Source organism: Homarus americanus, unplaced genomic scaffold, assembly GCF_018991925.1.
Source record: "Homarus americanus isolate GMGI-L3 unplaced genomic scaffold, GMGI_Hamer_2.0 scaffold43476, whole genome shotgun sequence".
Lineage (NCBI taxonomy): Eukaryota > Metazoa > Arthropoda > Malacostraca > Decapoda > Nephropidae > Homarus > Homarus americanus.
The window spans coordinates 1-12,475 of record NW_024746106.1 but is presented as its reverse complement, the minus strand read 5'-3'; the positions used below and the strand labels follow the sequence as shown (position 1 = coordinate 12,475).

The window sequence follows — 12,475 nt, the reverse complement described above, 5'->3', positions numbered from 1 at the left end:
TATATATATATATATATATATATATATATATATATATATATATATATATATATATATATATATGGGGATGAGGGATTTTTGGGGGGTTCGAGAGATAATGTAATGGGCAATTTCTGGAGGTAATTTATTTGCATAGAAATGCAATACAGTGTACTCATTAACTAATGTTCCAACTTTCCTTTTAAGGAAGTCTCATAATTAGTGTATGTTAAATAAATATATTACTGTCAGCATTAGTATGGAAGTGAAGAATGCAACTTTGGTGAAGTTTTGTTTAAATTTGGAGGTCACATTTAAAGCAATAAATGAGTGAATTTACAGTACCCATATGTCTCATAGAGTTCATCTTTGTTACAGAAGCAACACAGAAGAATTGGGCAGAGACCCAAGAGTGCAGTCTCCTCGAGGAAGAGGTCCCAGAGACATATCTAGAGAGCTGTCCCGAGACATGTCAAGAAACCCTAGGGAAATGTCTCGGGATCTTAGGGATTTGACTCTGGACCGTGATCCACCCAGAGAGACTGATGATATGCACAGAAATTCACGTGACATATTCCGGGGGCGAGACATTATACAGAGCCCAAGATCAAGTACAGAATATCCTTCTAGTCCATGGGTAAGGGATCAGTTGCCGGTGTCTGAGATGCGAGATCCTTGGGACCGTCAGGGAGAAGTGGATGCATCCAAAGACTCACGAGATATGCACAGCAGTTTTTCAGATGCAAGAGAAAGTTCAGATTTGGATCATGATCAACGACAGAGAAAGGGGGATGTTGATTTGCGAGTGCTACCAGGGGTTGAAAATAATAGAACTGAAGGTTCAAATGTTAAAGGTTTGCGGTATGACACAGACATGAGGATATCAAGTGAACCATCAATATATGATGTAGATTTGAGACAGCTGAATTTACCAAATACCTACAAAAGCAATGAAGACGAATTAAATTCCTTGCCATTTAAAGTACCAGTGCATACTCCAGCAAAAGAAATTGTTGCTTCAATATCCTTTCATTCACCTATGTATTATCAGCTTGTAAAGGTTATCATTCCAAAACCAAATTATGCCAACCTTAAAATTAATAAGGATGATCCAAGGATTATGGAAGACCCTAGGCTTCGAAGAATGCTACGCAGAAATTCAACTGAGGAGGTTGCTAATCGGAGCCCACGAGCACCTTCAAGGTATGATGTGGAAAGTCCAATGAGCCCCCCAGGATTTGGTGCTTCTAAAGGGGACTTAAGATTTTCTGACTCAGATTCTAGAGATTCTAGAGATTCCAGAGATCCAAGAATGTCATCTTCAAGAGATCCAAGAAGTGAAAGTCGGACAGATTCTCGAGGTGAAACTCGCATTGAACCCAGAGTTGATCCTCGAATGAATACTAGAGCTGATCCTCGTGTTGGAAACAGAAGTGACCCAAGAACTGATTCACGTGACCCCCGAGCGGAACAGTTAGGTGATATGAGAAATCAAAATCCCAGAATGAGTGGGATGTTTGGAGGTGGGAATGGTGGGGGCATGATAGAGGGGGGAATGCAGTTTATGAACATGGGACCTGGTCCTGGACCTGGACCTGGACCTGGACCTGGACCTGGACCCGGACCCGGACCCGGACCCTTGGGTAATGTGCTACCGCGTGGTGTAGACCCCAGGGGTAGGCCAGGGTTGCTAGGCCCTGCGCCAATGGCATTTCCTTCAGCAGTACCACGTCCGATGGGACCAAGGATGCCACCATTTATGATGGGTCCTAATGGAGGGTTTTACCCTGAAGACACTGGAGATATGATGCCTGGTGGAGGTTTTCCCCAGGGAGGTCCAGGATGGGGGGGACGTATGCCTTCAAGTGATCCTCGGTTGCAAAGAGACATGGGAGATGGAAACAGATCATATACTCCGCCTCCAGTGTCCTAGTGATCAGTGGGCAGTGCTCAGTGCAGTTACCTTTATAACTCTGTGATTTTAGCAAATATGGGGTATTACTGATTCTAGAATTAACAAATTAAATGCCAATAAATGTGGGTCCTCATTTCTGATTTTGCCTAATAAATAGGCTATGATCAAGTATATAACTTATGCTTTCTCCCTTTTGTGTATATATATATATATATATATATATATATATATATATATATATATATATATATATATATATATATATATATATATATATATATATATATATATATATATATATATATATATATATATATATATATATATATATATATATATATATATATATATATGTGTGTGTGTGTGTGTCAGTTGTTATTTGTTTGTGTTGTTGGATGTAAACGTTCTGTTGAATGTTTACGTGTATAGTTACAGTGTAACCCTTCTCAATCTGTATTTCTGATATCATACAAGATCAAAAATTTGAAACATGTGACATTGCTAATTTTTTAACTTTCTTTCCTGATGATGCAATGATTTGCATCATTGAATTTGGATTATTTTTTTTTATAATTCATTTATGTTATAGTCTTCCCTTGTGTGCAGCTGTAAGCATATGTTATTGTGTGTACTGTATACAAATAATTACAAAACTGATTTTTTTTCAGTTATCATTTCTAGTGACTTAAGAAAGAGGCATGTCAAGTGTTTAAAGTACGTACAGTAATTTAGTATAATTGTCATATTCTTATTTGAGTACAAAGGGATGTAATCCCACATAGACTGTTGAAGGTTTGAGGTGTGTAAGATTTATGATATTGAGGCATTTATAAAGGGTACATTTTCATTCCTGTCTTTGCATTTTTTTTAGAAACATTCAATTTTTTTTTACTTCTTCAGTTTATTAATATAAAGACATCATCATACTGATCCAATAATTTCACCATACAGTATTTAATTTTTATTTAACATTTTTGGGGTTAGCACTCTGAAAATACATACCGTACCTGTAAGGTATTTGAATATTATGTTAAAACTCAACATTTGAAATTTATTTTAAATCTATGAATATACAAGTCATTTTTATATCTGATAAATATGTATATAATCCCTTTAACTGATATTTTCAACTTCAACCTTACAGATTTTTTTTTAAAGGAAGTGAAAATTTTTTAAGGTGATAAGACGAATCTAACGATATGAACTATGAGAAGCTTTATTTCTCAAAGGCTTTCAAGGCGAGGATAGAATAGAGTTAGTTGTAACTCACAGGCTGATTAGTTTCACAATACTTTACTGTACAGTATATTTCTTCACTCCATATGTTATTTATTTGCTACCTTTTCTAATGGGTAAATACTTTTTATGAAGGCATACTGTCACCTCACATCATGCAGAAAACATCAGTTTGCAGGAAATAATTTAAGGTCACAAAATTTATTCTCAACTAATTTTGTAAGTCTGGAGTCATGCTCACAGCTATGAATAGTCTAACTTATATCTCACAGTGCCCCTCTATTGTGCCACAATGTAACCAAAAATTAATTGTTTACAGAAAAATGTAAACTTTGTTTACAATAAATTGTATGTTGTTTGCTGCTGTGTATCACAAGCTGCATGTACCATACAAAACTACTCTGTGATGTTTATTTGAAATTCCCATTGTTCTTTTAAAAATGGATGGATCGTCCTTCCCCAGTTGTTTGATTTAATTTTGACTTTTAATAGTGCTGAGAATTCTTACTAGATGAATAATGATATGTAACGTGCATGATTAGAGCAAACAATATTGTACAGTCAAAGAAAAAAGTCGTATTAAGCCCTCCATGACAAAGAATTTAGGTAAAGTGAGTGAAGTTTTGAGGTTTGACTCTAAACTGGGAACTTTACCCAAATTCTTCATCGTGGGTTTCAGAACATAGGCACGGTAAGTGTAATGCAACTTTTTTATTTGACTGTACAGTAGCTAAAAGAACTATCTGTGCATACTTTGTGGGAAACAATATGAGACCATGGACGATAAATATTGGTATATGAGGGCTGTCACTAGTCACATGTAAAATTTTGGAGCATATCGACCCCCACCTGCACAGATAGTTGTTTTAGTTACTGTACATGCATGAATTAAAAATTGAAAATTGTAGGATATGTACAGTATCTCAAAAAAGTATCTCGACATTGTGTGAAACATTATGAGACCACATATGGTAGATATTGAGACATGCATTTACTTTGGTGTGATTATTATGATGTTCGGTTTCCAAATGTAGTAGGATCAGTATGTCATAGAGCCACACATACCAACCCTCCCGGGACATCAGGAGTTGCATGTAACATTTAGGAAGTCATCAGACCCATCCTGGCAGATACTTTTTTGAGATGCTGTACAGTCAAAACAATAATCGAGGGACAGGGAAAGTGTTGAAGTCAGGCCAGTGAGTAGCAGGGCACCCAAACGAATTCCAATTCCCCGCCTCCCCCATAATCACTAGTTACATAGTTGTAACTATCACAGACCTTAAGTTCCGCCCACTTGTGGATCAGCTGGTGTAATTTCAGTTTTTTTATCCGTCATTTGAATGTTTATATGCACACCGAGTAAAAATTGTACTGTATACTGTACAAAGAAAAATTAAGTTGAATCATATTTAACATAACTGACTTGACTAATGTAAAATAATTCCAAAGCATTGGAATCAACAGGCAACTACAAATAATTTGAGCTAAGCTGACTTTACACCTTCGAAAATCAATTCTTATCTCGGTAGGTTAGTATTACAATTACAAGGTTACAATTAAATTGAAATCCCATTAAATTAGTTACTACTACCTCTGGATACAGTCTTGTCTATTACTATGATGGAATGCATAACTATTTAGTTTTGTGTGAATAGCGAATAAAACTGAAGCATTTGAAGGCAACTGGCAAAGACAGTTACGAGGAAAAGCTTATCCCTACTCTTCAATCACTATTCAGACTGGATAATTAGAAGTCTACATTATGAATACTGTATTGTACATAAACATAACAGCTCTCTTTATGTAGTACTGTACAGGTAAATACTTGTACAGTAAAGTATACCTATTGGCGACGAATAGGAAAATTGTGCATGTGGCTCGTAAGATGATGAAACCTCACTCCTAACTCCTTTCTTCCTTCTTTCCTATCCCCTCTGTCTTGCCAGCTTCCTCTCTGCCTGTCCCATTACTTTCTTCCCTATTTGCCCCATTTTTTTAAATATAGTACAGTTCTTTCCTTCAACATCTAATTGGGCACCTACATTTTGTTTTAGGCAATTTTATACCTTGATTATTATCATGCACACAAGTTTGAAAATTATTATTTGCTGATAAACTTCATAAATACTGTAAATTCATAACAAACCAAAGTAATAAAGTGGTGCATTCCTATATTCTACTGGTCAATCCTTTAGTGGTGTGAAGCAAACTCCTGTTAATTTGGTCGAGAAAGATATAATTGACGGCAAGTCCATCATAATGCATTTTGCATTAATGACTATTTCCCAAAAATATTAATCAGTCTGATTGATATCAAGCACAGAAAACTCTTATCTAGGATCTGTAACAGAGTGCAGAATGCCATGGTTTTGCATCCTGCCGCACTATAAATGAGTAAGGTCTGTTGTTGGGTGCCTATCCCCAGTAGGTATTGACATGTTTTATTGCTGTGCCCAGATCCACCTAAATGTCATAAACAGTCACCAGCACACTTACTCGTACGTTTCCGAAGATGAATGATAGAAATTAAATATTTAACAATAGCTAAAGTAGTTTATGGAGTGAATACTATACTGGTACAGGTACAGTAACTGGATTATTACTATTGTCAGACATGAGGAGGTGGAAGAGAGAAGGATGTGCAATAAAAGTAGCATAGAAGAGAAAAATGGGAAGTAAATTAACGAGGAGGGATATTTCTCATCGCTCACATTGAACATAATCAATACATAACTCATAATTTTGCTCATTCATAGTGTTTACTATAACCAGTATATAAATTTCATCCACACTTAAGTCAACCATATACAGTGCATATTAAACAGTAAGGATATAGAGAAGGCTTTAGGTAGTGTCACTTTTATTTATGTATATATTACGTATATTTACTCAGTGTCCACTCCATCTTTGGAGTCCACCAAGCAAGAGCAAATATCACTTCCTCTGATGGCAATAGCTAATTTAGCTATCCATCCATATTGCCTCAAGAGTAGGCAGATCTTAAGGCCTGTGATAGTTCCAACAATGTAACTAGCATTTTATTAGGATTGTGGAGACTTGAGATTTATTCAGGATGCCTGGATTTTCACTGGCCTGACTGGAGGCGCCTACCCTGTCCCCCAATTATTGTTTTCTTACTGTACAGAAGATCTGCAATTATTTTTGAGCGGAATACACTTTGGGAAATGGAGCATATTTCTGGGGCCTCAGTTGAGAAACAAGTTATTTATTTCACAGGAAAACAGTCTACTTTGTCCTACTGAATCATTCTTACTTTTACTTTACATTTATCCTCTTCACCACTGATTGACTCATTAGCCATTTGAGAGGTCAGTCACGTCTCTATTAAGCACTGCTTCCAAGTACTGTACTGAGCATGAACTGGCTCTGGAATGTATTGGAACCTGCTCCAGTGTTGGTCAAGTCTGGCCTTGAAAGAGCTCACACTCGGTGCTGTCCGAACATTCTGGCAGATTGTTCCAAGGGTTCACAATTCTCACTCCGAAAAAGTTTGCCCTCACTGGTTTCTGGACTTGTGGCTTCTTCAACCTTGAGCTGTGACCCCTTATGGGGTGGGCATATGCCAGCTCCAAGTTTGTAAATTCGACTGAGTAGTGCCTTCTGAGATGTTTATACACTTCAATTAGGTCGTCCCTTGCCTATCTATAGTATAAACTAGGCAGTTGCAGGCACTTTAATCTTTCTGGGTAGCCGAGGTTTCATAGAGCAAGCACCAGTCTGGTGGCCCTCCTTTGGACATTTTCAATCAATTGACAGTCTAGCATATCTCGGGGACCAGATGGGGTGACAACACTCCAGATGGGGAAGCACCTCAATCTTGAAGATCATGATGAGGGATGGACCATCTAGATATCTAAACGACCTTCTTATAAGACCTATTAATTTCGTTACTTGATTCACCTCCTTCTCACAATGGCCCAAGAACTTAAGTTCCTTGTTGACATACACCCAGGTCCTTTTCACATTCGGTCTCAATTAATGCAGTTTCTTCGTCCTGTTGGGGCATGTGATACACCTCCATACTGTTCGTGTAACCCAGGTACATCCTCTTGCACTTCATGACATTGAATCTTAGGAGCAATTTCCTCGACCATTCTTGAAGCTCACTGAGATCTTTCTGTAGCTTTTCACAGTCTGTTTGGTTCTAAATTTCCTTAAATAACTTGGCATCATCCAGAAACATTTGAATGGAGGAGTACCTGCCAGAGAGTGTTGTTACGGCATCGAGTGTGGGCTCTTTCAAGACCAGACTTCACCAACACTGGAGCAGGTTCAGATATAGTCATGAACCAGTGCATGTTCAGTGCTTGCCAACAGTGCGCAACAGAGACTTGACCGACCGCCCAAGCGAGTAACGAGCTGATCAATGGTGAAGAGGATAAAAGCATGTAAAAAGTACCGTTTCTGGCATGTCATTTATGAAACAAACACACAACAATACCCCCAATACACAGCCCTGTGGTACCCCGCTTGTTACAAGTACATATGAAGATTTCGAACCATTAATCACCACACATTGCTTGTGATCCTGAAGAAAGTCTCCGATCCACGCTAGGACATTTCCCCGAATCCCATACCTTTCCAATTTAATTCTCAACCTTTCATGGGTTATGCTGCCAAAAGCTTTGTCAAAATCAAGGTATATACTGTATTGTCAATATTACCATCTTGTTCTAGAATTTGAGTCCAAACATCTAGAACCTTGAGTAATTGTGTTAAGCAGGAGCGTCCCGGCATAAAACTGTGTTGGCGGTCCTTTACAAGGTTGTTTTGTAGTAGATGTTCCATCATGGCATCTCTTATGATGCTTTCTAGTACTTTACACACTATGCTGGTCAGACTCACAGTTTTATAATTATTTGTGGAGTAAAGATCGCCCTTCTTGAATACCATATAGGAGTCTCGTAAGTCATTTTCCAGTATCTGGTTACCTTTTGCTCATTCAGGCATTTACAGAACGGGATCTTAAGGTGTTCCACAAGCTAGTTGCACAGTTCTCTGGGGTGTACCATATCAGGGCTGGGACTCTTATGAATCTTTAGCTTTGACAATTTATTTCTTATACAGTACTCTCTTCTGAGTACACAATGTTGTTCAGTGCTGTGTCAAACCATCTTTCCTCAAATGCAAGGAGATTGCTCTATGATTTCTTAGTCAGAATCTGCATAACTACCATCTTCAAGGCTCGGGTCCAATATGCCTACTCGCGTTTTTAATTTCGACTTTGCGTAGCGGGAAAAAGCATTTGGGTTCGACTTGACCTTGCTTGCAATCTGCCTCTGGAACTCTTTTTAAGCCCTTCTAAACGCTGCCTTTGCTTGGTTCCTAGATCTGGCATACATCCTCCTGTTGTGCTCATCATTTGTCCTAGACCACGTCTCGAAATCATGAGTTTTCTTCTTAACTTTGCCGACCACCGCATGGTTCACATGTAGTAGTCTCCTAGTATTCCTGGAGGCATTGGGTTTGGTCCTAGGTATATATTTAGAGATCGAATGGATTACTTTACTTGCGAAGATATTCAGCGTAGCATCTGCTTTTTTATTCCTTTGTAAGTCAGGCCAGTGTATACTCGCCATCTCCTCCCTTATCCCATCGTAATTTCCTTTGTAATATTTGAACCTGGACCTGGTTTTGTCATGAACCAATAACAGTGAAATATGAAGGACAATGTTACGTGGTGACTGGTGCCAACTGGGGCTAGGTGTTCCAGATTGACTACCATATCCTCCTCATTAGTTATGACGAAGTCCAGCTGTTTGGGTGTCTGTTCCCCTTAGTAGTGAGTCAGATCTTTAACATGTTGAAATAGAAAATTGTCTATCAGAGTTTCTATGAAAAGAGTGGCTGGATTATTTAGGTCGTTTGGTGTGGATTCATTTCTCCAGTCGATGTCGTGATAATTAAAGTCCCCCACGACAAGGAGGTGCAGTTTCTTCATCCCGTTGGGACATATGATATGCCTCCTTACCGTTGGTACGCCCCAGGTGCATCCTCTTACACTTCGTGACATTAAATCTCAGTAGCCATTTCTTTGACCATTCTTGGAGTCCACAGAGGTCCTTCTGCAGCTCTTCACAGTTCGCATGGTTCTTGATTTCCCGAAATAACTTGGCGTCATCGGCAAACATTTGTATGGAGGAGTGTACAACGTCAGGCATGTCATTTTTGAAACAAAAAAAACAATAGCGGGCCCAATACACTGCTCTGTGGTACCCCGCTTGTGACAGGTACAGATGATGATTTTGTACCATTAATCACCACACACGGTCATGTAGAAAGTCTTCTATCCACGCTAGGACATTTCCCCGAATTCCGTACCCTTCCAGTTTGATTTTCAGCCTTTCGTGGGGTACACTGTCAAAAGCCTTGGTAAAATCTAGGTATATATTGTCGATATTACCACCCCGGCATAAACCCGTGTTGACAGAACTTTACAAGGTTGTTTCGTAGTAGATGTTCCATTGCGGCATATCTGATAATACTCTCAAGTACTTTACATATTATGATGGTCAGGCTCACCTGTCTATAGTTGTTCGTGGAGTGTTGATCGCCCTTCTTGAAGATAGGACTCGCATAAGCCACTTTCCATTCACTGGGGACCATTTGTTCATCCAGGCATTTGCAAAACAGGATCTTCAGGGGCTCGGCAAGCTCGTTTCACAACTCCCTTAGCACTCTGGGATGCACCATGTCAGGGCTGGGACTCTTATGAACCTTTAGCTTTCAACAGTTTATTTCTAATACCCTCTCCTGTGAACACAATGTGGGCCAGTGCTGCGTCGAACCATCTGTCCTCAAACACAGGAAGGTTAATCGCATTCTCTCTTGTGAACACCGAAGAAAAGAAGCTGTTCAATGCCTCAGCTTTATTCTGGTCAGAATCTGCGTAACTACCATACTCCTATTCGCGTTTTTAATTTTGACTTTGCATAGTGGTAAAACGCCTTTGGGTTTGACTTGACCTCGCTTGCAACCAGCCTCTGGAACTCCTTTTCAGCCCTTCTATACACTCTACCTTTGCTTGGTTTCTGGCTCTTGCATACATCCTCCTGTCCTGCTCATTGTTTGACCCAATCCACTCCTTGAATTTCTGGGTTTTCTTCTTAACTTTGTCGACCGCCGCATGGTTCATGTGTAGGGATCCCCTCGTATTCCTAGAGGCACTGAGTTTGGTCTTGGGTATATATTTATCAATCAAATGGGTCACTTTACTAGTTATGATATTCAGTGTAGTGTCTGTGTTCTTGTGCCTTAATGAGTCAGGCCAGTGGATACCCCTCATTTCTTCCCTCATCCCATTATAATTTCCCTTGTAATATTTACTCCTTGGCCTGGCCTTATCTTGAACTAGTTAACAGTTAAATCTGACTGACAAAACTATATGGTGACTGGTGCCAACTGGGGCAAGGTGTTCTAGTTTGGCCACCATACCCTCCTCGTTTGTTATGATGAGGTCTAGTGGCTTGGGTGTTTGCTCCCCTCTGTTATGTGTCGGGTCTCTAACATGTTGGAACAGAAAATTATCTCTCAGAGTTTCTACAAAAAGAGTAGCAGGGATATTCAAGTCATTTGGGGTGAACTCGTTTCCAGTCGATGTTGCCATAGTTAAAGTCCCCCATGATAAGGAGGTGGCTAGGGTTGAGCATCGCCACGTTGTCTATTAAGGCTCTTAAGTTCCTTTGATTTAGTGGGCCACAGTTTGGGGATCTGTAGATACACCCGAAGATAAGTAAGTCCCCTCCCTTTAATTTAATATTACACCACTTGGACTCTTCAAAAACATCCTCTCCCTGTACCCTCGCCTGGCTGGCTCTAAGGTCTTGCCTAGCATAAATAACCACACCCCTCTTGCAAGTTTCTTGACAAAAGTTTGTGAATGAGTCATATCCAGTAATACTAAACTCACATTACTCTGGGTCGATTCCTCCGTTCTTGTACAAAAACTCTATCTTTTCAAGGAACATGTCGGTATTAGTGTACATGACATTCAAGTCAGAATTTGTTCTCGGTAATGTCTCTGCTCTTTGTAGTAACCCCCCCCCCTCCCCACCCATTCTCAGAAGCTGCAGGATAACAGTAACAGGGTGTGGTTATAAATGTCATTGTTTACACGGCGCTCGCTTCCTCCCGACTGGTAGGCGGAGCTGGTGCCACCTCCCGGGTGAGGGGTAGTGCGGGTGGAGGGTGCGCTGCTGCCCTCTGGCCCTGTGTCGGCACACTTGCTTCCACTACCCTCCCCCTGAATATAACCCATGTACTATCGTGCACCAAAGTCGTGTCCACTACCCAGCCACAGTGAGGGTTCGAATTGCCTTGAGTCTGAAGTTTCGAAACAGCTGGGGGAAATGCTATGGTCGGCCAACAAATGTCGCCCACTGTAGTGTTTGGGGGGGGGGGAAAGAGGAGGTGGGGGTTAGTCTAGTAACAGGCTGTGTATAGGTGGAGCATAACATCGTGAATTCCGCAATCACTGATAACAATAAGAATATCATGAAGATAGTTAATATTATTAAACATGGTAAGAGATGTGTAACGGGTAAATAAAAGCACTACAACGACCATATCTCTGCCGTTCATGGCTACGACGGTGCGACTGATGGGCACACCAGTAAATAATTCTCCGTTGTGAGGGGGCGGGTTCTAGGCCTGCCACCAATGTGAGGGGGCCGGTTCCCTCTCTGTTTCTACACCTCCCTCATCTTACTTACTTCTCTTAGTTCTTACTCTTACTCAGTTCCGTCACCTATTCTTTGGTAGCATGGGCATTCTTTTGGTAGCATGGTCGAGGGTCTAGGCACGTGAGTATGGTAATTTTGGTATCAAGTCACTTGGATGGAAAGAAAGGTAAAATACTGTGGGAGAAATGAATACACCTAAAATACTCTAAAAACAAGTTTATTAATATGCAATCAATGGGGGAAAGATATTGTATTAATCATATAATTACCAGGCTCAACTCCTGGGCTTAGTGCAAACTCAGTACCTTCTTCTTTACTCTTACTCACAACATTACTGGTGGTACATTACAGGGCACTCATTGTAGATTATTCAACATATACGTAAACAATGACACTAGTATATGCAGGGGTCCACTACCCAACATGGGATAATTATTTCCAACTAATTATCCCTTACATACATGTTACAACACTCTCTGGACATTCACTTCCAAGGAGTAACCCAGGGCAGAACACTAGGGCTCGCGGCCTTTGTTATTGTGGGGTAGCCAGACACATGGCAGGTCTGGGGTCTGGCCCAATGAAGCCGTGGGGCACATTAATCAGCCGCATCGGTGCCATCTTTTCATATATGATCCCG

The 12,475-nt window shown here is 40.1% G+C and overlaps 1 protein-coding gene across 1 annotated transcript; it reads left to right on the top strand.

Moving 5' to 3' along the window:
• Positions 1-357: 357 nt before the first annotated feature.
• On the top strand, positions 358-2,097 carry LOC121878915 (protein suppressor of sable-like; the record flags this gene model as incomplete). Its single annotated transcript, XM_042385347.1, is given in 1 exon segment — positions 358-2,097. A coding segment is annotated over 1 exon segment (1,555 nt), but the record flags the coding sequence as incomplete, so codon positions are not given.
• Positions 2,098-12,475: the final 10,378 nt, after the last annotated feature.